At 48.4% G+C, this 24,862-nt stretch overlaps 2 protein-coding genes and 1 long non-coding RNA gene across 3 annotated transcripts in view; 2 read left to right on the top strand and 1 right to left on the bottom strand.

The window, feature by feature from the left end:
- Positions 1-24,862, bottom strand: part of LOC309530663 — a 174,700-nt gene that overhangs the window by 22,679 nt on the left and 127,159 nt on the right. The window lies entirely within an intron of this gene.
- LOC309530310 (uncharacterized protein) overlaps positions 1-24,862 on the top strand; it is a 125,753-nt gene that overhangs the window by 31,977 nt on the left and 68,914 nt on the right. Inside the window, exon 3 of the mRNA XM_082219121.1 lies at positions 7,475-7,747. Coding sequence (XP_082075247.1) covers positions 7,475-7,747 — 273 coding nt within the window. The remainder of the gene's footprint in view (positions 1-7,474; positions 7,748-24,862) is intronic.
- LOC309530376 (uncharacterized protein) lies at positions 8,027-23,751 on the top strand. The gene is made up of 3 exons (XM_082219298.1): positions 8,027-8,368; positions 13,174-13,300; positions 21,310-23,751. Exons 1-3 carry the CDS (start codon positions 8,219-8,221, stop codon positions 23,070-23,072), a joined length of 2,040 nt encoding a protein of 679 aa, XP_082075424.1. The 5' UTR covers positions 8,027-8,218; the 3' UTR covers positions 23,073-23,751.

The raw sequence follows: 24,862 nt of genomic DNA, 5'->3' as shown, positions 1-24,862 counted from the left end.
GGAACACACTTCAAAACGACCTTGACAGATTAGAGAACTGGGCCAAAACAAACAAGATGAATTTTAACAGGGAGAAATGTAAAGTATTGCACTTGGGCAAAAAAAATGAGAGGCACAAAAACAAGATGGGGGACACCTGGCTTGAGAGCAGTACATGTGAAAAGGATCTAGGAGTCTTGGTTGACCATAAACTTGACATGAGCCAACAGTGTGACGCGGCAGCTAAAAAAGCCAATGCAATTCTGGGCTGCATCAATAGGAGTATAGCATCTAGATCAAGGGAAGTAATAGTGCCACTGTATTCTGCTCTGGTCAGACCTCACCTAGAGTACTGTGTCCAGTTCTGGGCACCACAATTCAAGAAGGACACTGACAAACTGGAACGTGTCCAGAGGAGGGCAACCAAAATGGTCAAAGGCCTGGAAATGATGCCTTATGAGGAACGGCTAAGGGAGCTGGACATGTTTAGCCTGGAGAAGAGGAGGTTAAGGGGTGATATGATAGCCATGTTCAAATATATAAAAGGATGTGACATAGAGGAGGGAGAAAGGTTGTTTTCTGCTGCTCCAGAGAAGCGGACACGGAGCAATGGATCCAAACTACAAGAAAGAAGATTCCACCTAAACATTAGGAAGAACTTCCTGACAGTAAGAGCTGTTCGACAGTGGAATTTGCTGCCAAGGAGTGTGGTGGAGTCTCCTACTTTGGAGGTCTTTAAGCAGAGGCTTGACAACCATATGTCAGGAGTGCTCTGATGGTGTTTCCAGCTTGGCAGGGGGTTGAACTCGATGGCCCTTGTGGTCTCTTCCAACTCTATGATTCTAGGATTCTAGTCAGCAGGAGTTCTGTGAGCAGAGTGGGTGGCAATGCATACTTGGGAATCCAGACATTCTTTCAGGGAGTCTGGTCTGCTTGTCTGCTGATGAAGGAAAGGTAGAAACTGATCCTGCTGCTGAGGCTCAGAGTCCCAACCCAGAGCAGGAACAGGAAAGGGTATCTCCTAAAGCTGTTAAGCTAGAGCCAAAGAGTGCTCCTCCTCACCCACAAGTCCAGTTGAGAAATCCAGAAGGCGCAGTAAGTCAGAGGGGGAGTTATCTGAGAGCAAGGACACACTAGTTGGCCCTAGTGGGTCAGAGGGGGTACCTGAGGTTGTGCTGAGGTGTTCAGCTCACACTACTAAAGGAATACCACCTGAAAGGTTTGAGGTCACTAGCGTGTGGATTGGTGTGGCTCAGTGTGAACCAGAGAGTTTTGAGGAAGTTCAGAAGTTGCCTGAAGAGGAAGCCAGGAAGTGGCAAGAGGCAATGCAGAAGGAAATGAACTCAGTGGAGTCTCTAGGTATGCTCTCCATCACGACGCTGCCAGCAGGCAAGCAGGCCGTGAGCAGCCGCCGGGTTTACCGTCTTAAACCCACAGCAACTGGAGAACCGCAGTACAAGGCTAGGCTGGTAGCCAGAGGGTTTACACAGTGGAACAGCTGCTTTACACTGAGGTGTATGCTCCTACTCCCAGAAGTGAAAGTCTGTGCATGCTCTTAGCCATTGCTGCACAGAGAGGTCATCAGGTGCATCACTTTGATGTGGATGTAGCCTATTATACACAAAAATTGGGTCCCCCCTTTGTGGAAATAACATACTGTCAGACACAGCATTCCTACATAATAACACACAACATACTAATTAAATAATCAGTTGCATATCTTGAGGGAATCATGATCTTTTACATATCTTTTCAATCCTGGGGCACAGAGTCTTGAGGTTTAAAAGGTGAGAGAATGTGCTTGCAATTCAACTTTCCCCCCTTTGTCAGCCCCCTCCCTGTCAGTCTATATCCTTTGGAAAGAGATAGCTGTGGCCACTCTGGTATCTTTTGTTGTTGCTGCTGCAGGTAATAAATAGTCTTGTGGTCACGAGGAATTGGGCTGAGGGTTTTCCATCGTTGGGTCTGGGTTGACATCTGTAGAAGGGATATCCTGTAAGAGGGAGGGTGGGGCAGGACTTTTGGGACTTAAAGACACAGTTATAAAGGGAAGAGGTAAAAGCCAAAAAGGGGAGAATCTCCTTGAGTTTTCTTGGGAAGCAGAAAACAATAAAAATATTGGCGAGTTAAGCATTTTATTCATTTCAATATTATTATCACATTTCCATATAATTACGACTGTTATTATATGATAAAAAAATAAAAAAATAAAAGGAAAACAAAAGTAAAAAAGATAACCAGCTAAACAATTTTTTCCAGATAAAAAATAAATGGACTTGACAGAACAACAGCAGATTTTTTTTAAAAAAAATATGATTAAATAATACAAAGATATTATCAAAACCACACAGATTGTTACTGGACTGGAACCTTAAGGACTAGGAGGTGAAGGCGGTGATGGTGAAATGGGCACACGATTGTGGCTATCCAATGAAGATGAAAAATGAGGGAAATTATGGGAAAAGACTTAAAATTCACCACATGCTATCTGATTTTTAGATGGTACCTGACCCCATCCTAATCAGTCAAAATAAATAAATATCAGCAATAAGTGTTGGAGATGCAGACAAAATGAGGGAACCTTATTCCACAAGTGGTGGACATGTCCCCAAAGGGAAAATAAAATAAAGCAAAATAAAATAAAATAAATGCTATTTATTTTAAAGAAAACCAAAGCTTTCCTATTTGATATTCTAACAATAAGCATACCAAATGAAAATAAAAGAGTGTTTCTTTACACAACAACAGCGGCTAGGATGTTAATAGCAAAATACTGGAAAATGAGTTAATATCAACAAAAGATGAGTGGCAATTAAAGTTGTGCCTGTACCTTGAAATGGTCACAATGCCAGAACTTCCAAGAGACTGAGATCTACTCCCAGTAATAAAATCCTGCCAGTGTTCTACCCATTGTCTTTGCCCAGAGTTCTTGAGCTTTTATCAGGCAGCAGTGACCAGAGTTGTGGATCGACCACTAGATCCTTTAACAAATTAAAATTAAATAAACAATCATGCTTTAAAAGTACATACCATATATGAAGTATCAAGATAATAGAACTTTTAACACAGTGGTTTCTTCAGAGAACAACAAGTCTTGCAATGTATATAGACAGGCGCAGCATTGATTTTAGCTACAGGTGACAGCAATGAGCAGCTGTAAGGTTTTCTTCTTTAAGTGACCCCTTTAAAACAACAAATGTAAAACAAACTTTATCCATACACAGGTTTGTTCATTTGTTAAAATATGTTGAATTACGACATTATATTCATTTATATTACTTAGAATATGTACAACGGATGAAGCCCATAAGAGCGAAACAAAGGCATTATTCCGGAAGTCCTGGTCAACACTGTGGAACTGCAATAGGCTCCAATTTGGACTTTATGAACGTATGTGGAACAGAAACTAGCAGACATTTGGTCTTTTGAATGAACTGATTTATTGGGACTTCCGTCTATATTATTGCAATTTATGTGTTGTTTATGTGCAAGATAAACATTTGATATTGTGATGAGAATATATAGAAGAGTATTGTTTATGTGAATCCACAGCCGGTTACGTCTTGTGTGTTTGTCCATTCCGGGAACAGCATTCCTGACCCAGATTTCCACAGGAAGTCCCTCAGATGATTCCCCTTTCAAACAGGATATGTGAACCTAGGCCAGTAGGGTCCTCCTCTCCGGCAGACGGAGAACCCCTCCCCCAAAGCCCCTCCCTCCCCCACTTCCCCATAGGGGTCCCCCACACCTCCCACCACTCACCAGGATGGCTTTGGCCGCCTCCTGCTTGGAGCACATCAAGGTTCGGAGCCCCCTGAGCTGAGCTGCCTGGCAGTTCTGCATCACCTCCGGCAGGTACAGCTGATCTTCCTCCAGCAGCTGAAAGGCAAAAGTCAGTTCCTCACGAAGGGAGGGCTTCTCCACCTCCGAGAGTGCAGAGTGGGGGGCAAGGAGGGCAGGTCTGAGTCCCTGCTCTGGTTCTCTCCAATACTCACCTCTGGGGGAGGGATGTGCAACCGCAGCACATCTGCAAAGAGAAGGACATGGGGACAGGTGAGTCCGTCTCTGAGCTCCTGGCAAGGCTATTCCAAGGGTTTTCTCCTGGATTCCAAGTCGTGTGCAGGGGAGGAGGGACTCCCCAGGCCTTGGGGGTTAAATCCTGACCTCCTTCAACCAGATGTGGCTCCCCAGGCCAGGGGTAGGCAAACTAAGGCCTGGGGGCTGGATGCGGCCCAATCGTCTTCTCAATCCGGCCCGCGGACTATTTGGGAATCAGCGTGTTTTTACATGAGTAGAATGTGCCCTTTTATTTAAAATGCCTCTCTGGGTTATTTGTGGGGCATAGGAAATCGTTCAGCCCCCCAAAAAATATAGTCTGGCCCCCTACATGTTCTGAGGGACAGTGGACCGGCCCATGGCTGAAACAGGTTGCTGACCCCTGCCCCAGGGTAACAAGATGGTCAATATCCAGTTCCACTCCACCCTTTTAAAATTTAAATCTCAAAACAGATCCCAACTTTCAGAGCATGTAAACCGCATGAGTGGAAAGACCGCTGCTCCACGCACAGAAATAGGACTATACTGTACTTCCTTCTCCCACCTTTAAAATAAACATCTAGGTAATGAAACCGACCCATGTCTGCCTTCCTCCACCAACCTGCACTTCACTCTTCGAGCCAAAAGACAACACTTCCCCGTTCCCAGGTGAAAACACCTGGCCTTTCATTGGTAGAGCCGCCACCCCACCTGTGGTGTTAACCTCAGTGTGACGCAAGGACTGAGTGGATGGTGAGATGCTTTCAGCCTCGGACACTTGGTGGGTTCTGAAATGACCGTGCAGGCCAGATTCACGACCCTGACGGGCTGGATTCAGGCCACAGGACATAGTTTGAGGACCCCTGGCCTACACTGACTGGCAGCTCCCCAGAGTTTCAGGCAGGGATTTTGTCCAGCCCTTGCAGGAGATGTCAGGGGTTGACCCTGGGACATTCTGCATGCCAAGCAGATGCTCTAGGGCTCCCCATATTTCCCTGCACTTTCAACGTTATGCTATTAGCAACCGTGGAGATTCCACCTGCCTCTTTTGAAAGGAGAACACTCACCTGGTCAATAGTAGTAGTAGTAGTAGTAGTAGTAATAATAATAATAATAATAATAATAATAATAATAATAATAATAATTTATACCCAACCCATCTGCCTGGGTTTCCCAGCCACTCTGGGAAGCTTCCAAAAAAATATTAAAATACAATAGTCCATCAAATATTAAAAGCTTCCTAAACATAATAACAACAACCATCCATTTTCAGTTCATTGAATTAGCAATTAAGCATTTATGGAAAGGGAAATAGCATCTTTTTGATGCGTGCACAAGCATGCATAAGAAAGTATTACTCATTTCTGATGAGAATAGGATTTATTTCTTTTGAACCTCGCTGGGTTCCTCCTTGGCAGCCAGTGCGATTGTTTCAGCAGGGCTAGAACTCAGGACCCGCTGCCTTGAGGGACACCTAAGAGCAGTTGGGCAGGGGAAAGGTCTCCCTTGGGAGGTGGTGGACTCTCCTTCCTTGGAGGTTTCTAAGCAGAGATCGGACGGCCATCTGCCATGGATGCTTTAGCTGAGATTCCTGCATTGCTGGGGGTTGGACTAGATGACCCTGGGATCCCCTCCTCTCTCTCCACTCCTGAATTCCAGGAGGAGCTTCCTTGCCTCCTGCAAAGCCCTTTTCCCTGCAAGCTCTTCCTCTGGTTTCTGGCCAAGGGAGGGAGATGCTCAGAGTCCAGCCAAGAGCCTCACCCCCAAAAGGATATCTGGGCATTGGCGTAGCCAGTGTGGCAGCTGCCCCCCCTTAATCCATAAAAAATAATAAGAATCTGAGGTTCTGCCAAGCGAGAGAGGGCTGAGCTGGAGGGACTCGGCTTGGCAAGGGTTAAAGGGAAGTGAGCTGCCTTCCTAGAGAGGCCAGGAAGCAAGAGGGGGCCAGGTCCTCCAGAGCCAAGGCCCCTCCCTCCCCAGTCCTTCCCTTGCTTTGGGGTCTCTCCTGCCAGGGCTGCCTCGCTGTCCCCTCCCGGGATCTGGTGAGTCTCCTCTCTCTCTCTCTCCCCAGAGGGTGCAGTGGGGAGACGGGGGGGGGGTCCCAGGGCTGGGGCAGGGGAGGGTGCCTGGGGGGCCTGATCCGGGAGGGGCCAGGTCTGCCACGCTCTCCTTCCTGGAGATCAGAGGATCCCAAACTCACTTGGCCCTCCGCCCCCCCCTTCAGAAAAGATCTCCCTTCTTTAAACAAAGGAGTCCCTGGGACTTTAACTCTGTGTGACATCGCTCAGCCTCATTGCACAACAGAGGAAACATGTGCAAATGGTTTGGAGGAGGAGGTGGACTAGCCCCCCCCAAGAAAACCCACGAGGAGGGAGGAAGGAAAGGTGGGGGAGAAAGGCCAGGAACAAAGAGAGGGATCCCAGCCCCTAGTCTGGCTGCTGCATTGCAGACCAGTTTCCCCAGTCGTCTCCCAGGGCTGCTCCCCACGGAGGCCACTGCAGCAATCCCCTCGCACCCAGAGCAGGGCATCCCAGGACCACGTCCTCTCTGTCCCAAAGGGATTGTTGATGGCAAAGCAGCCGGAAATGGGCGCTGCTACTCACGGAGCCTCCAAGGACCCTGGTATCAATGGCTGTGTGGGTGTTAAGCTATCTAGCAGAATAATAATAATAATAGTAACAATAATAATAAATTACCCAGCTAAATATCAAGGTAGATGTCTTTGGCCTGCTCACTTGGCCCTCAGGGGGTTGATCAGATACATACCTGGCCCTCAGAGCAAAGAAAAAGGGACCCCACCCCAGGAGTCTGTCTGGAGAGCGGCAGAGAGTCCAAGTGCAAGAAAAGGAGACAGAAGCAGGGGGCTGAGCTTGGGGAGGAACTCCTCAGGACCCCTGGGTGGGGACCCCATTAGAGGAAAGCATCCATTTTCACAAAATACAAACGATTTGCTTGTCAGTCGGTTCTGACTTCATGTATTGACTGGAAGGCAGCAAAAACCAGGTTGATTAATCTCCCAGAAATCCCTTCTGTTGCCTCCACATTTTGCATTGCTAGAAGGCGAGAGACTTATTTCTTCTCCTCTTCCTCCTCTTTCTTTTCAAAAAGATAGCTCACGGTCTGGGATGCGGTGCAGTCCAGCCCTGGTTCCCAGCAAGACTCATCCATGCTTGCTCAGGGAACCATTCCCCTCCCCCCCCCGTTCTACAAATTCTGTAACAGAACAATGTATTTGCTTTGTAGGATTTCCTTGAGCTTTTCATTAGGACAGACAGAACTTGACAATAGACCAAACAGTTCCTTCCGATCTCTCAGAGGCCTCCTGAGAGCACAGATGGATGAGCAAGACTCAGCTGGCCCCGAAGCAGGAAGAGGCCATGCCAGCCAAACTTGGAGCAGTGGGGGATTCTGGGAAAACCCAATGCAGAAGATCCATGGTGAGGACACCCTCCGCTCAGAGGTGCAGAGCCAGCAGTTGAGGCAGTTCTGCTGCCAGGAGGCCAAAGGACCCCGAGAGGTTTGCAGCCGACTCTACCACCTTGACCATCAGTGGCTGAAGCCGGAAAGGCACACCAAAGCTGAGATGCTGGACCTGGTGATCTTGGAGCAGTTCCTGGCTGTCCTTCCCCCGGAGATGGAGAGCTGGGTGAGGGAATGCGGAGTGGAGACCAGTTCCCAGGCGGTGGCCCTGGCCGAAGGTTTCCTCCTGAGTCAGGCAGAGGAGAGAAAGCAGGTGAGAGAGACTTTCCTCAGGATACTCCCAAGGGGCTCCAAACAGGACAGAGAACATCCCATAATGGTCTGCTGCTGTCTCATCTGTTTTCTTGGAAAGCATCTATGGAATGAGATCTCACACCTTTCAAGTCTTTGTCATTCTGTTTCTAACATTTCTCACCATTCTCTGTTTTGAATCCTTGTTTCTTTTTCAGGGAAAGGATCTCTTTGCAGAAATGGACTTGGATTCCTGTGAGGCAGAGAGGCCACTGGGTAAGGAGGAAGGTGGTTTTTCTCTGTCTGGTCTCATTCCGTTTGTTTTCCAACTCATGTGGGGGTTCTTTTCATCTTGTTTTGGGGGGAGACAGTTGGGAACAAGGGTCCAGAGGAGGGGAGATGTATTTCTGCACAACTAACATATGAAATGGGCACAAACGTCCAAATGCTCTCAGTAGGTAAGGATTTCTCAAAGGCCCATCTGTAGTTAGAGATGCCCTGTTTCACCTGTGAGAGAAGCCGGCACTCCTGGCGTCCTGCTTACCTTTTGTCTCTTGCAGGTGACAGAGTGATCCCAGGAAGACTTCCTAATCCATCTTTTCATGGGGGCAGAAGGGAAGCAGCGGCTGTGGAACCAGATAAGGTCAGGGGAAGTCAAAGGAAGTCAAAGTCAAAGGGGGAAGAGAGATAAGCCTGGGAAGAGGAGGTGTCAGAAGCTGAAGGGGTTACAGGGGTTAGTGAGCTGGGAGACACTGTGGCAGAATGCAGTGCAGAATCACAGGCAGAAGAGGAAGGAGGCAAGTGGGAGAGGAAGGTCGAGAGGCAGAGGTGAGTCAGGAGAAGGAGGAGCCACAGGTGGCTCCCTCTCCTTTTGCCAGAAGCCACCCTCCCTGCTTGTCTCTCAGAGCCAGGAGACCCCCTGCAATGCAGGAATCTCTGCTAGATTATCCAAGACAGATGACCATCCAAAACAGGCTTATTTGATTTCTAGATTGATCACTGAATGCTCAGATTGGTTTCTAAGCAGTGGACAAATGAGAACAAATAGTGGCCTGGATTCACCTAACCAGCCCCATTGGCTGCAAAATGGGATTTGCCCCCCATTCCTCCCGCTCTATGCCCCCATGAACCCCTAGAATTTGGCTCTAGGGCATTGGGAGGGAACTCCCCAGAACAGCTCACAAGGAGAGGAGAAAGTGGACCCTTTCATCAGGCAAACTGGAATGCTTGCGTAGGCAGAATGACTTCGAAAACATAAAGTGGAGTACCACCTATCTGCACAAAGACGAATTCCCATAATTAAAACTTAGAATAAAATAAGCATCCATAAAAAAAATGTGCAGCAAAGCAATCCTATTGAAACAACTCCCCTGCGTGAGTGCCCGAGGGCCCTGCTTCTGCCACTCACCACCTGGCCCAGGGCGGGACCTGAAGCCTCATAAGGACGGTTGCTGCTGCTGCTGCTGGCCAGGGGGACTGGGAGCAGTGCAATGTTCTTTTTAAAATGTTTTTTAAAAGTTTCTTTTTTCCTTTTTGATAACCTTTTTTTGTGTGGGGGGGTGGATGTTAAGACCAGAGCATGTCATTACAGAGGAGGCAGGTTTAGTCGTTGTTGGAGGTCTGGTCCTGACTGGACGGATACTAGAATCAGCAAGGGATACCCACATGACCTGAAGGTGCTGCTGTGCAATGCCAGGTCAATGATTCATAAAACCACTGCCATCCATGACTTGATCATGGATGAAGGACTTGACCTGGCATGTGTAACAGAGACTTAGTTGGATGAAGCAGATGGGCCTGTCCTTGCCGCTGCATGTCCACCAGGTTTCACTTACACACAGCAGCCCAGGCCTTGTGGGCGGGGAGGGGGGGGGTTGCAGTGCCATGGTCAGATCACTTCCTGGTGCAACTGGACTTCTCCGCGACCCTTCCCCTCTGCAGGGAGGTGGGACCGATTCGGAGGGTCCGCCCCCGCCACTTAATGGATCCAAATGGTTTCCAGAGAGTGGTAGGGGATGCTTTCTCCCATGTTGATGGCCTTTTAGCTGATTCCCTGGTGGCCTGCTGGAATGTGGAGTTAACCAGGGGTATTGACTGTTTGGCTCCCAAGCGCCCTCTCCGATTGCATGGAGCCCAGACAGCCCCGTGGTTTTCCACGGATCTGAGGGAACAATCGCTGAGTTGGCTAGAGCTCTGGTGGCAGATAACTCATTCTGAAGCTGACCAGACACGGGTTAGGGTTCAATGTCAAGCCTACCAAGTGGCGGTAGCAACGGCGAAGAAGACTTTCTTCGCCGCCTCAATTGCATCTGTGGAAAACAGCAGCAGGAGACTTTTTCAGGTGGTTTGCAATTTAGCGGAACCACTTGCTACATTGGGGCCCAGTATGGGCCACATGATCTCCTGCAATGATTTTGCAAAGTTTTTTTTGCAGATAAAGTCGCTCAGATTCAGGAAGAGGTAGACTCCACCGTGGGAGCAGGGCCGGGGCGGGAGAGTGCTAGAGTCCTGTCTAGTCAAATTGCGTGGGATCAATTCCAATCTGTTACCTCCAAGGATGTGGACAGGCTGCTTGGACGAGTGAAACCAACCACCTGTCTCCTTGATCCTTGCCCATTGTGGCTTATAAAAGCTAGCCGGGAAGGGCTGGGCGATGGGCTTCGCGGGGTCGTGAATGCTTCTCTCTGTGAGGGAGCCTTCCCAGACCCGCTGAAAGAGGCGGTCATTAAACCGCTTCTTAAAAAACCATCTTTAGATGCTGCCAATATGGCTATCGCCCAGTCTCAAATCTTCCATTCTTGGTCAAGGTGATTGAGCGAGTGGTTGCTGAACAACTCCAGGCATGCCTGGAAGAAGCGGACCATTTGGATCCCTTCCAGTCGGGATTCAGGCCTCACCATGGGACTGAAACTGCCTTGGTCGCACTGGTCGATAATTTCTGGTGGACTAGGGACCAAGGTGAGAGCTGTTTCCTAGTTCTGCTGGATCTCTCAGCGGCGTTTGATACCATCAACCATAACATCCTTCTGGACCATCTTGAGGGGTTGGGAGCTGGGGGCACTGTCATACAGTGGTTCCGCTCCTTCCTCCTGGGCCGTGTTCAGAAAGTGGTGGTGGGGATGAGTGTTCAGACCCCTGGGCTCTCACTTGTGGGGTGCCTCAGGGTCCTGTCCTCTCCCCCATGCTTTTCAACATCTACATGCAGCCACTGGGAGAGATCATCAGGGGGTTTGGGCTGAGTGCTCATCAGTATGTGGATGATACCCAACTCTACCTCTCTTTCAAATCGGAACCAGTGAATAATAATAATAATTATTATTATTATTATTATTATGATTTATACCCGCCCATCTGGCTGGGCCTCCCCAGCCACTCTGGGCGGCTTCCATAGAAACCAAAAATACAGTAAAATATCACACATTAAAAACGTCCCTGAACAGGGCTGCCTTAAGATGTCTTCTGAATGTCAGGTAGTTGTTTATTGCTTTGACATCTGCTGGAAGGGCGTTCCACAGGGCGGGCGCCACTACCGAGAAGGCCCTCTGCCTGATTCCCTGTAGCTTTGCAGCGAAGGTCCTCTGTGAGTGTCTAGAGGCAGTTGGAGGATGGATGGCGGTTAACAGATTGAGGTTGAATACTGACAAGACAGAAGTACTGTTTTGGGGGGACAAGAGGCGGGCAGGTGTGGGGGACTCCCTGGTCCTGAATGGGTTAACTGTGCCCCGGAAGGACCAGGTGCGCAGCCTAGGAGTCATTCTGGACTCGCAGCTGTTCATGGAGGCACAGGTCAATTGTGTGTCCAGGGCAGCTGTTTATTAGCTCCATCTGTTACGCAAGCTGAGACCCTACCTGCCAGCAGACTGTCTCACCAGAGTGGTGCATGCTCTGGTTATCTCTCGCTTGGAGTACTGCAATGCGCTCTATGTGGGCCTATCTTTTTGTTTGTTTTTTTAAATGATATTTATTATAAGTTTAAAAATTGCAGAAAAAAGAAGAAAACCACAAAAATTACAGTACATAAAAAAGTAAAACATAAAAACCAATAAAACAATACAGCAAAAAAGAACAATAACATTAAAACACACATCCAATATTCCATATCTTTATCTTTCATTTGCTTGTTTCATCGACCTCCTCACACCTCCCTTTCTGTATTCTAGTTTAATTAATTGTTTCAGCAAATTTTTTCCATCTTTCTCAATTTTGTTGAATAATTTATCTTAACGGTCTAAACCTATTAATTAACTCAGCAAATCCTTTCCATCTTTGACTATATTCTGTCATTCAGTTTACCTTAATTTATTTTAACCTTATCTTGCCATAAAATACCTTAAAACTTAATACTTATTTATACATAACTCATTATATCGTTTCTACTAAAGCCAAATAGTTTCATTCCAACATTTTTCCTAACACTTATTGATTTTACACTAATTCTCAAAATAAATTTTTAAGAACTTTCTTCCAATCTTCATCTCTTCTTCCTGGTCTCGGGTTGTGTCAGTCCTTACTGTCCGTTCCATCTAGTCCATCAACCTGGTGATCTTATGTCCGAGGCTTTTAAGTCTTTTCCATGTCCCTTCTGCAGATCTTCTTCTTGTTTATACCTGCACTTTACCTTGTATTTTGTTGATCTTTTTCTTAATTTCTTTCCTTTCTCATTGAGGAGTAGGTCTCGGGGAGACTCCAACCCAAGAATATCTCCGTCTCCCCTCCATAGATCAGCCCATTCTCAACAGTCAACACTGTAGTCCAGAAAGTATTTAAAAGCATGTTTCAAAATCCCTCCACAACTCCAGACCCCCCCTGGCCCTATGTGGGCCTATCTTTGAAGGTGACCCGGAAACTACAACTAATCCAAAATGCGGCAGCTAGACTGATGACTGGGAGTGGCCGAGACCACATAACACTGGTCCTGAAAGACCTGCATTGGCTCCCAGTATGTTTCCGAGCACAATTCAAAGTGTTGGTGCTGACCTTTAGAGCCCTAAATGGCCTTGGTCCAGTATACCTGAAGGAGCGTCTCCACCTCCATCGTTCTGCCCAGACACTGAGGTCCAGTGCCAAGGGCCTTCTGGCGGTTCCCTCGCTGCAAGAAGCCAAGTTACAGGGAACCAGGCAGAGGGCCTTCTTGGTAGTGGCACGCGCCCTGTGGAATGCCCTCCCACCAGATGCCAAAGAGAAAAATAACTACCAAACTTTTAGAAGACATCTAAAGGCAGCCCAGTTTAGGGAATCTTTTAATGTTGAATAGATTATTGTATTTTAATGTTTTGTTGGAAGCCGCCCAGAGTTCTGGCTGGGGAAACCCAGCCAGATGGGCGGGGTATAAATAAATAAATTCTTATTCTTATTCTTATTCTTATTAACAGGAAAGAAACAATATAGCATTGTGTAGCAGATCAATTTCTGCTGTCTCAGAGGAGGACATTTCCCTTTTTCTTTTAGGGTCCAGTGTGCTTTGAAGATGTTGCTGTTCGTTTCACGGACAAGGAGTGGGTGTTGCTGGATCCTGACCAGAGAGCTCTGCTTAAGGACGTCATGGAGGAGAATTGTGGGATATTGGCCTCTCTTGGTAAGGCTCCCTGTGGGATCGTCATATCTGCCTGGAAATTCAAAAAATACCTCTATGGACCAACCTCATACATTTTCACAGAGCTCAACAGCGCCCCCTATAACACCTGGGAACCTAACACCCCCACAAGAAAGAGTAAATTACAGTTTTTTCTTTGAACAATCTTCCTCAAATTATTCCTTTTACTACCACAATTGGGCTGGTCTCAACTTCCCAGGCCATCTTCAATGTCAGCTTCAGAATTGTTAGGAAAGCTAAGTAACTTCAGGTTTGTGTTATTGCTCCTGTCAGTCTTGGGTTGACCAAAGAGACGACTGGCAGCGAAGCTCAGGTGCTGCCAGCCAGAGAAGAAGCAGGCCTAGGGAGAGGAGAGTTAGCAGCGGAAGGCAGAGAGGAGGGGGAGAGCAATTGTCATCTGAGCTCTGAACAAAGGGGAGAAGAAAAAGAGAGACAGAGTGACAGACAGCTGTGTGAGAGCTACAGGAGTGAGTCAGACGCTGGAATGCAGGAAGGTCTCAGAGGTCTGAAAACTGGTCGAGACAGGCAAAAGATACTGGAAGAGAAGGTGGGGGCTTCCATGCTGGGGAAGCGGGAGGAGCTCAGTCCGGGCAACTCCATCTTGTGGGGAGGACGATGAATAGAGGAGCCCCGTCCAAGTTTGTTGTTTCAGCAATAAATCTGAAATTATTAACAGCCAGAGTCGTCTCAGGACCAAGCCATAATAAGGACTGACATTGGAGATGGAGGGGATGCCATGACTGGGCCAAACAAAATCCATCCCAGAGAAGAGCTAGGCTTATGGAATCTCAGGTAGTAGTAGTAGCAGTGATGAGGATGAGGATGATACAGTGGTACCTCGGTTTACAAACTAAATTTTTCATGCCATCACTACCAAGCAAGGAGATTTGGCTCTCATCCCTCCAAATAACACTGTCCCATTGTTCCACTGTCCAGTTAACAAGGGTTTAGTCATGGCGTGGTGTAGTGGTTAAGAGCCGTAGACTCATAATCTGGTGAACCGGGTTCGCGTCTCCACTCCTCCACATACAGCTGCTGGGTGACCTTGGGCCAGTCACACTTCTTTGAAGTCTCTCAGCCCCACTCACCTCACAGAGTGTTTGTTGTGGGGGAGGAAGGGAAAGGAGATTGTTAGCCGCTTTGAGACTCCTGAAGGGGAGTGAAAGGTGGGATATTGTAGTGGTTGGGAGTTACTCGTGCGTAATCCTGCCCCGTTTGAGCATCGGATTGCCTGGTTAAACCCTCCGGACTGCACAGCCGATCTCAGCATGGCTGCCCTTAGTCACTCGTAGAATCTCTCTGTGGGCGTTTCTTAAAGCGCTGCCAACATAAGAGTTGTTTGACGCCTAAGCGTCTCAGCCTCTCACTGCGCGGGAGTCTCCTGCGCAGGGTGGGCGTGGGCAGCGGGGTGCTTGGGCTCTCCTCGCTAACTTCCAATGAAGAGTCCTGGAGCTCTGCACCTCCCTGTCCCGTTGTTCTCCTGGATCCCTGGTGTTACACTCATTCTCTTCCCCTCTTTCCCAGCTGAGTCTCCCCCTAGCGCTGGGACCTTCTCCTGCAGAATCAGAGACCCTCTCCTTCTCCCGTGCCTCTGATGTCAGTTCCCTGACAGATATCAAATCCAAACTCTCCTCCTCCTCCTTCTCCTCCTCCTTCTATCTTTTCAAGCTTTGCTTGAGAGATAGCAATGGCTTTTTCGTTAGAACTCTAACATTTAGACCAGTCCTTGCACTCAACTTCACATTACATTGTGCCATGTCATCTTGTATACACCTAGATAATATTCTTCTGTCATGTAGGGAAAGTCTCTCCATTCTTCGATCGTCACTTGCCTTTGTGCACCTTTTCCTGCCTTTACCGGTCTGATTTTGTAGTCACTGAGTCTCCTTATACCTCTTCCAAAATATTGAAATGCCAGCTTTGGTTAAGTTTTCCCCAATCTTCTAATTTCTTCATAACTGTAGCCCTGTTCAGGTAATAGTACAATTTTACATCGCTTTCTGGGTGACCAGTCAACTCTTTGTGCCATTTCTATAATTTTATTATGTTTTTCAACCTCACTAAATGAAAGAAGACAGAAAACCAACCAACTTGTTAGCAATCACGTAACACACTGACATAAGTCAACCTAAGCAAGTTGTGCTTCCTTTTTCTGGTTATTTGGCTATAATGTTTCATAGAATATGGATAATTAAACAAACTTTGTTGAATTGCATTCTTGATTAAATTATCCTTCCATTGATATATAATTTTATAATATTACTCCAAAAGAAGCAGAGTTTTGAACCATCAAACCTCTGACATACACTTTTCTCCAAAAGGCTTCCACAATTTTGACCACTATTGTATATCAAACAAAGTAACATTCAAAAACACATCAGAATCTCATAATAAATATGTTGGTTAATGACAAACAACACAGGTAATGAACACCCCCCAGCTCCCTTCAGTTCTTCTCCATTTGTTCATGAGTGTCTGTCAGGGGATGATTAGCTGCTTGTGCTTAAAATTGTGCCCCTTCAGAGTTTGTGCGGCCCCACAAACCTCTGTGTGTGACAGAGCTCCTCAGACATGTCTGCTCTAGTCACTAGTAGAGTCTGACAGTGGCTGCCTGCGGAAGCGCTTCCAGCAAAGAAGTTCCTTAACGGAAACACGTCTCCTGGACTCACGACGTGGCAGCTTCCGGCGAAGCATGGGTCTCCCTGCAGTTGCTTCTGACACCTCCCCGCTATTTTCGCTGGATGTGTCTCTCACCCCTTTCTCTCCCCTGCTGTTTCCTGCCTGGGCTGCTGACTCTCTCCCAGTCTCTGGGAGCCCTACCAACTCCCTTTCCTCTGATGTCAGTTCCCTGACATCCACCTCCCCTCCAGGGCCCCCTTCCCCCCCGCCCCTACTCTCTCCTCTGGGCGGTGAGGAGCTGAAACCCCGAAAAGAATCCTCTTCATCTTCAGACGTCTCGAACATTTCCCTCCATCGGTCTTCGTTCCGACTCGCTGAATCCTCCTCCACCTCGGAATCAGAGAACCCCTCCAACTCTTCTTCTTCGTCGGTGGTGGCGAAGTATTCCCTCCGGAACCTCGCCACTGGCTGGGGTTTACGAGGGAATCTCTGATGAAAAGTTTCTATCAAAACCTCGTCATCTACATCCTCTGCCCTGACCCAGGTGTTTTCCGACTCCGGCTCCCCTTCCCACATTACCAAATACTCTACTTGCTCTCCCTTCCACCTGGAATCGAGAATCTCCGCTACATGGTAGCTGTGTTCTTTTTCCTCCATAGCTGGTCCCCTATTGACCCTCCCCTCTCTGTCCCCTTTATACGGTGACAGCAACGACCTGTGGAACACTGGGTGCAACTTCATGTGGTTCGGTAACCGGAGTCTGAAAGCCACTGGGTTGACCTGCTGCGTGACTTCAAATGGGCCCAGCCTTTTGGGTCTTAACTTCTTACAACCTCCTTTGAATGGTAACCCTTGGGTGGACAGCCACACCTGGTCCCCCACCCTAATGCTTTCCCCTTCCCTTCTGGTTTTGTCTGCCTGCCTCTTATATTCCTCCTTCGCCCTGTTTAAATTAAGTTGGAGCTGGCGATGGATCGCTTCCATTTCTTCAACGAACTGTTCTGCGGCTGGAACGCTCCAGTTCTCCCCTTCCCCCCCTGGGAAGGCTCGGGGATGACACCCGTGATTAGCCAAAAAGGGGCTCATCCCCGTGGACACGTTCTCTGCATTGTTGTAGGCAAATTCTGCCAACGCCAGCTTCTCCACCCAATCATTCTCTCTGTCATTCACATAACACCTCAAATATTGCTGGAGGACACCATTAGCTCTTTCCGCCTGCCCGTTGGTTTCTGGATGACGGGCAGTTGAGAAATTCACCTCTACATGCAATAAGCTCATGAGCTTCCTCCAGAACCTGGAAGTAAATTGTTTCCCTCGGTCAGAAACCACCCTCAAGGGGGCGCCATGCAGCCTAAACACATTTTCCACAAACAATTTAGCGGTTTCTTCCGCTGTGACCGCATGTGAGCAGGCTATAAAGTGGGCCATCTTGGTTAACAGGTCTACCACAACCATGATGGCTGTTTTCCCTTTGGACCTGGGCAGATCAGTCATGAAATCTATTGCCACTGCCTCCCATGGCCTTTCCGGCGTGGGTAGTGGTTCTAATAAACCTGCCGGTGCCCGCCTCTCCCCCTTGGCTCGTTGGCATTGGTCACACCCTCTCACATACTCCCGCACATCTTCCCTGACCTTGGGCCACCAGAATTCCCTGGTAACCAGCCACATGGTTTTGTGTTGCCCAAAATGCCCTGCTGTGGGGCTATCGTGCAGTTGCTTGAGTACCTTTTCCCTCAATTCCCCTTCAGGTATGTATAACGCTCCCTTGTAGTACAACGCCCCGTTTCTCTCCTCAAAACCCCCGGGTTTGTCTCCCTCCCTCCTGAGACCCCTGAGTTTGTCCTGGGCGTATTCATCCTGCACCGTTCCCTCTACCAGTTCCCTTTGCCCCACCAATGCCGCCCCACACACCCAGCGGTTCTCGGGAATGACATGGGTCTCTTCGGGTGCACCCTCTCCCTCCAAATATTCAGGTTTGCGTGAGAGAGCGTCCGCCCTAACGTTCTCTGGGCCTGGCACGTAACAAATCTCAAAGTTAAATTTGGAGAACTCCTGGGCCCATCTCAACTGCCGTTGGTTGAGCACTCGCGCAGTTCTCCAATACTCTAGATTCTTATGGTCCGTGCACACTTGCACCTTCTGTTGTGCACCAATTAGCAGGTGCCTCCATCTCCGGAAGGCCTCATGAATCGCAAGAAGTTCCCGGTCGTACACCGTGTAGTTCCTCTCAGATTTGTTCAGCTTTCGCGAAAAGAAGGCACACGGTCGCCACTCTGACCCCTCCTTCCCCGGCTGCAGAAGAAGCACCGCCCCTATGGCTCTGTCAGAAGCGTCTGTTTCGACCCTCAGCTTTTTTTGTAAATCCACATGTAGAAGTTGTTCATCAGAGGCGAAGGCCCTTTTCAGTTCCTCAAACGCTCGCTCCGCCTCCCCCGTCCAAACAAACTTCTTTTTACTGCTGAGACAGTCCGTGATGGGCGCCGTCAGGTGGGCGAAGTTTCGGATGAACTTACGATAAAAGTTTCCAAACCCTAGGAACCTCTGCACCTCCTTCTTGGTCTTGGGTGTTTTCCATTCCAGCACCGCTTGAACCTTGCCGGGGTCCATGGCCAACCCCTTGTCTGACAAGCGGTACCCCAGGAATTCCACCTCCTTGGTATGAAACTGACACTTCTCCAGTTTCACCCACAGCCTGTTGGCTTGCAGCCTGCTCAACACTTCTCTGACGTCTCTCACATGTTGCTCCTCATTCTCCGAATACACCAACACGTCATCTAAGAAGGCCACGCAATTCTTGTAGAGCAAAGGCCCCAGTACGTGGTTCATGAAGGCTTGAAAACACGCGGAGCCTGTTTGTAATCCAAAAGGCATAACGAGGTATTCAAATGCCCCCAAAGGGGTGAACATGGTGGTCTTCCATTCATCCCCTTTCCTTATACGTATCAGGTTGTACGCCCCCCTTAGGTCCAGCTTTGTAAAAATCTTTCCTTTCCGCACCCTGGTCAAAATATCATCAATCCTGGGCATAGGAAAAGCCGCCGGCTCTGTCACTGCATTTAACCGCCTAAAATCACATACAAGTCTCGGCTTGTCCGTGTTTTTTTTATCCACAAAAAACACTGGGCTACCCCCCGCTGCCTTGGACTCTCTGATGAAGCCTCTCTTCAGGTTCTTGTCAATGAACGCTCGCAACTCCTGCATTTCCCTGTCTGACATGGCATACAACTTGCCTACAGGAAGCTGTGCTCCAGGGAGTAAATTGATCTGGCAATCAAAGGGCCTATGCGGGGGTAGTTGGTCAGCTTCCTTCTCGCTGAACACGTCGCTGAGATCAGCATACTGTGGTGGCACCTTCCCCTTCCCCATCACTTCAGTCCCTGCCAGGGTGGCTTGGGCCCCTGCTGACCCCTTTTCCCCCCTGCAGTGTTCTAAGCAATGTGCTGAACCGAAGGAAACCACTCTTTGATGCCAGCCCACCAGCGGATCATGTAGGGCTAGCCAGCTCATTCCCAAAATAATGGGAGCGCCTCCCAAGGTGGCCACATTAAACGCTATCAGTTCTGTGTGCCTTGCCACCCTCATTATCATTGGGACGGTCTGCAAGCTAACTCCTCCTCCCAACAGTTCCCTGCCATCGATCGTGGTCACCTGCAGGGGGTTGCTTAAAGGGATAGTCTGTATCTGATGTTCAGCAGCAAACTCCTTGCTCATAAAATTGCAGGAGCTGCCTGAGTCCAACAGCGCCTTTATTTTTAGGGGGTGTCCATTTTGCAGCTCTAGCGACACTTCAATTACTAGAGCAGGTCGAGGAGCTTCTGGCACGGGCACTTTTACTGCTCTTTGGCCTGGCTGCAGTGCCCTGACGGTGGCAACCAGGCGTTGGCTTTTACCTGCTCCGTTTCTCCCTGCTCTCCCCCCTCAACTGCTCCCACCATCCCTTGCCATTCCTTCCTCTGGGGGCAGACTCTGGCAAAGTGGCCTGGCTGTTGGCAGAGATAGCATTTCCGGGCTCCCTTTCCCTCCTTCTTCGCCCCCTCACTGGGCTTTGAAACTGCGCGCGCGCGGGCTGTTCCGATTTCCATCGGCTCTGCCGGCGGGAAAGCTGTCTCAGGAATGTCTGGAATGCGTAACTCCTTCCAACGTTCCCCTCTCCCTTCCCGCCTCTCCAAGGCTCTTGCCTCCTGGCGCGCTCCAATGGTCAGCGCAGATTTGGTCAGCTGATCCATAGACACCGCCCTGGGGCTCCTGGACAGCTCGTCTTTCACAGCCAAAGAAAGACCTTCTTCAAATAGCATCTGAATGGGTGCTGCCGATAAATCCCACCCCAATCTGTGAATCAGCATGGTAAATTCAGTCCAGTACTCACGGACAGATCTGCTTCCCTGCTTGCAAGCCATTAGCTGTCTGCGCACCACCCCTTCCTCAATATCGCTGGAAAACATGATATCCATTGCACGAAAGAACTTCATAGTGTCCTTTAGGATATCGTTGTGCGTTGCCATCAGGGGTCGAACCCAGTCCCGCGCCCCCTTCTCAAGATGCCCAATTACGAAAGCAACTCGCGATTCCTCATCAGGGAACTCATCAAACTGCACATTCAGGGCATATTGCATCTCGGTCCTAAAGGCATGGTAATCCTTGGGGTCCCCCCCAAACTTCTGCACCAATCCTGGTACCTTTCTGGGGAACTGAGTGGTTCTCCCCTTTTTGTCAGCATCCTGAGCCCTTCTCTCCTCGAGCCTCGCCGTCTGCAGCGCAAGTTGGACCTCCAACGCTCGGTATCTTTCTTCCAAGCTTGGACCAGCTCCAACCCCTGCCTCTCCGGTTCCGGCTGGGTTGCTCATGATGCTTTCTCCTGCACAGGCAGCGTACAGAGACTGTCAGACTGCTGTCAGGGGATGATTAGCTGCTTGTGCTTAAAATTGTGCCCCTTCAGAGTTTGTGCGGCCCCACAAACCTCTGTGTGTGACAGAGCTCCTCAGACATGTCTGCTCTAGTCACTAGTAGAGTCTGACAGTGGCTGCCTGCGGAAGCGCTTCCAGCAAAGAAGTTCCTTAACGGAAACGCGTCTCCTGGACTCACGACGTGGCAGCTTCCGGCGAAGCATGGGTCTCCCTGCAGTTGCTTCTGACACCTCCCCGCTATTTTCGCTGGATGTGTCTCTCACCCCTTTCTCTCCCCTGCTGTTTCCTGCCTGGGCTGCTGCGTCTCTCTCAGCATTACTGAGATCCTCCTCCAGAGACCCCTCGCTCCCCCTACTGGTCCCTGCTTTGGCTGCTGACTCTCTCCCAGTCTCTGGGAGCCCTACCAACTCCCTTTCCTCTGATGTCAGTTCCCTGACAGTGTCTAACTGCTTTTTGCCTCCATTGCAGATTCTGATGAATCGGAAATCGAGAACAAAGGTGACCAAGATAAAATCCCCAGAGAGGAGAAGCCACGTAAAAATTTAGAGTGTGGAGAAAGCTGCAGTCAGAGCTCCAATTCCACTTCCCATCAACAAAATCTCATTGGAAAGAAACCATATCAGTGTGTGGAATGTGGAAAGAGCTTCAGTAAGAAGGACAGTCTTACTTCCCATCAAAGAATTCATACAGGGGAGAAACCCTATCAGTGTGTGGAATGTGGAAAGAGCTTCAGTCACAGCTTCAGACTCACTTCCCATAAGCGAATTCATACAGGGGAGAAACCCTATCAGTGTGTGGAATGTGGAAAAAGCTTCAGTCACAGCTCCAGTCTCACTTCCCATAAGCGAATTCATACAGGGGAGAAACCCTATCAGTGTGTAGAATGTGGAAAGAGCTTCAGTCAGAGCTCCCATCTCACTTGCCATCAAATAATTCATACAGGGGAGAAACGCTATCAGTGCATGGAATGTGGAAAGAGCTTTAGTCACAGCCAGAGTCTCACTTCCCATCACACAGTTCATACAGGGGAGAAACCCTATGAATGTGTGGAATGTGGAAAGAGCTTCAGTCAGAGCTCCCATCTCACTTCCCATCAAATAGTTCATACAGGGGAGAAACCCTATCAGTGTGTGGAATGTGGAAAGAGCTTCAGGAAGAAGGACCAACTCACTTCCCATAAAAGAATCCATACAGGGGAGAAACCCTATCAGTGCATGGAATGTGGAAAGAGGTTTAGTCACAGGGATAGTCTCACTTCTCATCAAAGAATTCATACAGGGGAGAAACCCTATGAATGTGTGGAATGTGGAAAGAGCTTCAGGAAGAGCTCCCATCTCACTTCCCATCAAAGAGTTCATACAGGGGAGAAACCCTATGAATGTGTGGAATGTGGAAAGAGCTTCAGTCAGAGCTCCTATCTCACTTGCCATCAAAGAATTCATACAGGGGAGAAACGCTATCAGTGCATGGAATGTGGAAAGAGCTTTAGTCACATCCAGAGTCTCACTTCCCATCACACAGTTCATACAGGGGAGAAACCCTATGAATGTGTGGAATGTGGAAAGAGCTTCAGTCAGAGCTCCCATTTCACTTCCCATCAAAGAGTTCATACAGGGGAGAAACCCTATCAGTGTGTGGAATGTAGAAAGAGCTTCAGGAAGAAGGACCAACTCACTTCCCATAAAAGAATCCATACAGGGGAGAAACCCTATCAGTGCATGGAATGTGGAAAGAGGTTTAGTCACAGGGATAGTCTCACTTCTCATCAAAGAATTCATACAGGGGAGAAACCCTATCAGTGCATGGAATGTGGAAAGAGCTTTAGTCACAGCCAGAGTCTCACTTCCCATCACACAGTTCATACAGGGGAGAAACCCTATGAATGTGTGGAATGTGGAAAGAGCTTCAGGAAGAGCTCCTATCTCACTTCCCATCAAAGAGTTCATACAGGGGAGAAACCCTATCAGTGTGTGGAATGTGGAAAGAGCTTCAGTCAGAGCTCCCATTTCACTTCCCATCAAAGAGTTCATACAGGGGAGAAACCCTATCAGTGTGTGGAATGTGGAAAGAGCTTTAGGAAGAAGGACCAACTCACTTGCCATCAAAGAATTCATACAGGGGAGAAACCCTATCAGTGTGTGGAATGTGGAAAGAGCTTCAGGAAGAAGGACCAACTCACTTCCCATAAAAGAATCCATACAAAAGTCGGGAAAACCATTATACAGCTTTAGGAGCCAAGAAATCCGCACCTTTATTACCTGGCGTTTGGCTGATTGACATCTAATGCCTTTTTAACATGTGGTGTTTTGTGTTTGTATGCTGTAACCATCCTGAGACCTGTAGGTGTAGGAATAGGCACCAATGCTTAAAGACCTAGGCGTCTCCCCCCCCTAAAATATTTAAGGAGGCCTGTGGGGTTTGCCCTCCTAGGCGTGTGACATCATACTGGGTCATAAGGAAAGGGTTAACTAAGTGTAAAATGATTAACCAATAGGAACCCAAGGGGAGGACTTAGAGTTGTTAGGAAGTGAGTCTGGAGTTAGAGAAGGGAGAGGGAGGATAAGTCTGTGGGTTGGGCTAGTCTGATATGAGAGAGTGAGAGAATTTGTTAAGAGGAGTCAGTTAAACAGCTGGGATAATCAGTTAGAAGGTATTAGGAAGGTATAGGCCGCTGGGGAAACTAAGGTTAAGAAACTGACAAGGAAAATTATCTGAAACCATAAACTTGTTAATGCTTATAAGATAAACTTGTTTATTTGGTTTAATGTTAACAACTGTCTGGACTCAGTGTGTACCCGAGAGAAATGGGTTGGTGGCAGCGGGGAAGCGATCACAGTGGTGGCACAGGGATCAATAGGCCGTCAAATGTCTGGGGACCCTGTGTGGTCGCCCCAAGGCCACCTCCCTGGTTATTTTGGTTTTTCCCCAAACACAACCTTTTATTCTTCTGCAACTTGCCATACAATTTCTCTTTCAATTTGCTCTCTTAAAAAATAAAAAAAGTAAACGCACAAAGGTCACGAAGAAAACAAAATACAAAAAAATACAAAAGTGGACAGGTCCCATCTTTCCGGGCAAAACGCAAAAGTTTCTTTAAAAGAGGCTTTCCCAAACATGGGTCCCCAGCATCTCCCGGACTACAGCTCCCATCATCCCTCCCTATTGGTCCTGCTAGCTAGGGATGATGGGAGCCGTAGTCCAAAACCAGCTGGAGACCCAAGTTTGCTTTAAAGGGAAAGTAGGATGGCCCTGTGACACCCTCTGCTGGACAAAAGCACTGCCCCAGAATCTGAACCACCCCCAGTACTGCTACTTGGAATTTAAAGAGCCCGAAACTGAAGTTTGATTGGCACTTCAACCTCTAGGGAGCTTCTAGGCGCTTTCTGCACCACCTAGAGTACCCACAGAATTGTGGCGTCTACTGGCAACACACATAGAAGAACAAATGAAAGACTAACACAAGGGGCAGGAAAAAACCTGGAAAGGGCCATACCAAATGGACATCCGGTGTGAAGAGGTCACTTTCCCCACTGCTGAACAATGCCACAGGTAGAGGAGATGGAATGCTAGAAGTGTCTCCGGGGCAAGGGGAGCTGCTGGGAAATTGAACTACGGGCTCAAAATATTACTGTTTTAAAAGGCAGCTTCCTGGCAGCTCTGCATCACCTGGAGAAAGAGGCCTTGTTCTTGCTCCAGCAAAAGTCAGGCTGTCAGTTCCTCACAACTGAGAGTCCCGGCAGCGGGGAGCAGGTCTTTGGGATCCTCTCCCTCATAGCTGTCAACTTTTCCCTTTTCATGCGAGGAATCCTGTTCGGAATAAGGGAACTTCCCTTTAAAAAGGGAAACGTTGACAGCTATTCTCTCCCTACTCTTGTTTCCTCCAATATTCACCATTACTGGATGACAAAAGCCTGTGGCACATCTTCAGGAAGAGAAAAACAAGTAATAAATGAAATAAGAAGCAAAATAAGAAACTGAGAAAATAAGAATCCACTGTTTGCCTCGCCTTGTCCTGAGTTAA

This window comes from Podarcis vaucheri (assembly GCF_965113315.1).
Source record: "Podarcis vaucheri genome assembly, chromosome: 4".
In the NCBI taxonomy this organism is placed as follows: Eukaryota; Metazoa; Chordata; class Lepidosauria; order Squamata; family Lacertidae; genus Podarcis; species Podarcis vaucheri.
The sequence above is the reverse complement of the archived record's forward strand: the minus strand, read 5'-3'. Positions and strand labels throughout refer to the sequence as shown.

Excerpts from the sequence above, each read along its gene's own strand:
- LOC309530376 (XM_082219298.1), top strand. The coding sequence starts at position 8,219 with ATGCCCTGTTTCACCTGTGAGAGAAGCCGGCACTCCTGGCGTCCTGCT. Across the intron at positions 8,369-13,173 it reads CGGCTGTGGAACCAGATAAG|GGTCCAGTGTGCTTTGAAGA; the intron begins GTCAGGGGAAGT and ends TTTTTCTTTTAG. Across the intron at positions 13,301-21,309 it reads TGGGATATTGGCCTCTCTTG|ATTCTGATGAATCGGAAATC; the intron begins GTAAGGCTCCCT and ends CCTCCATTGCAG.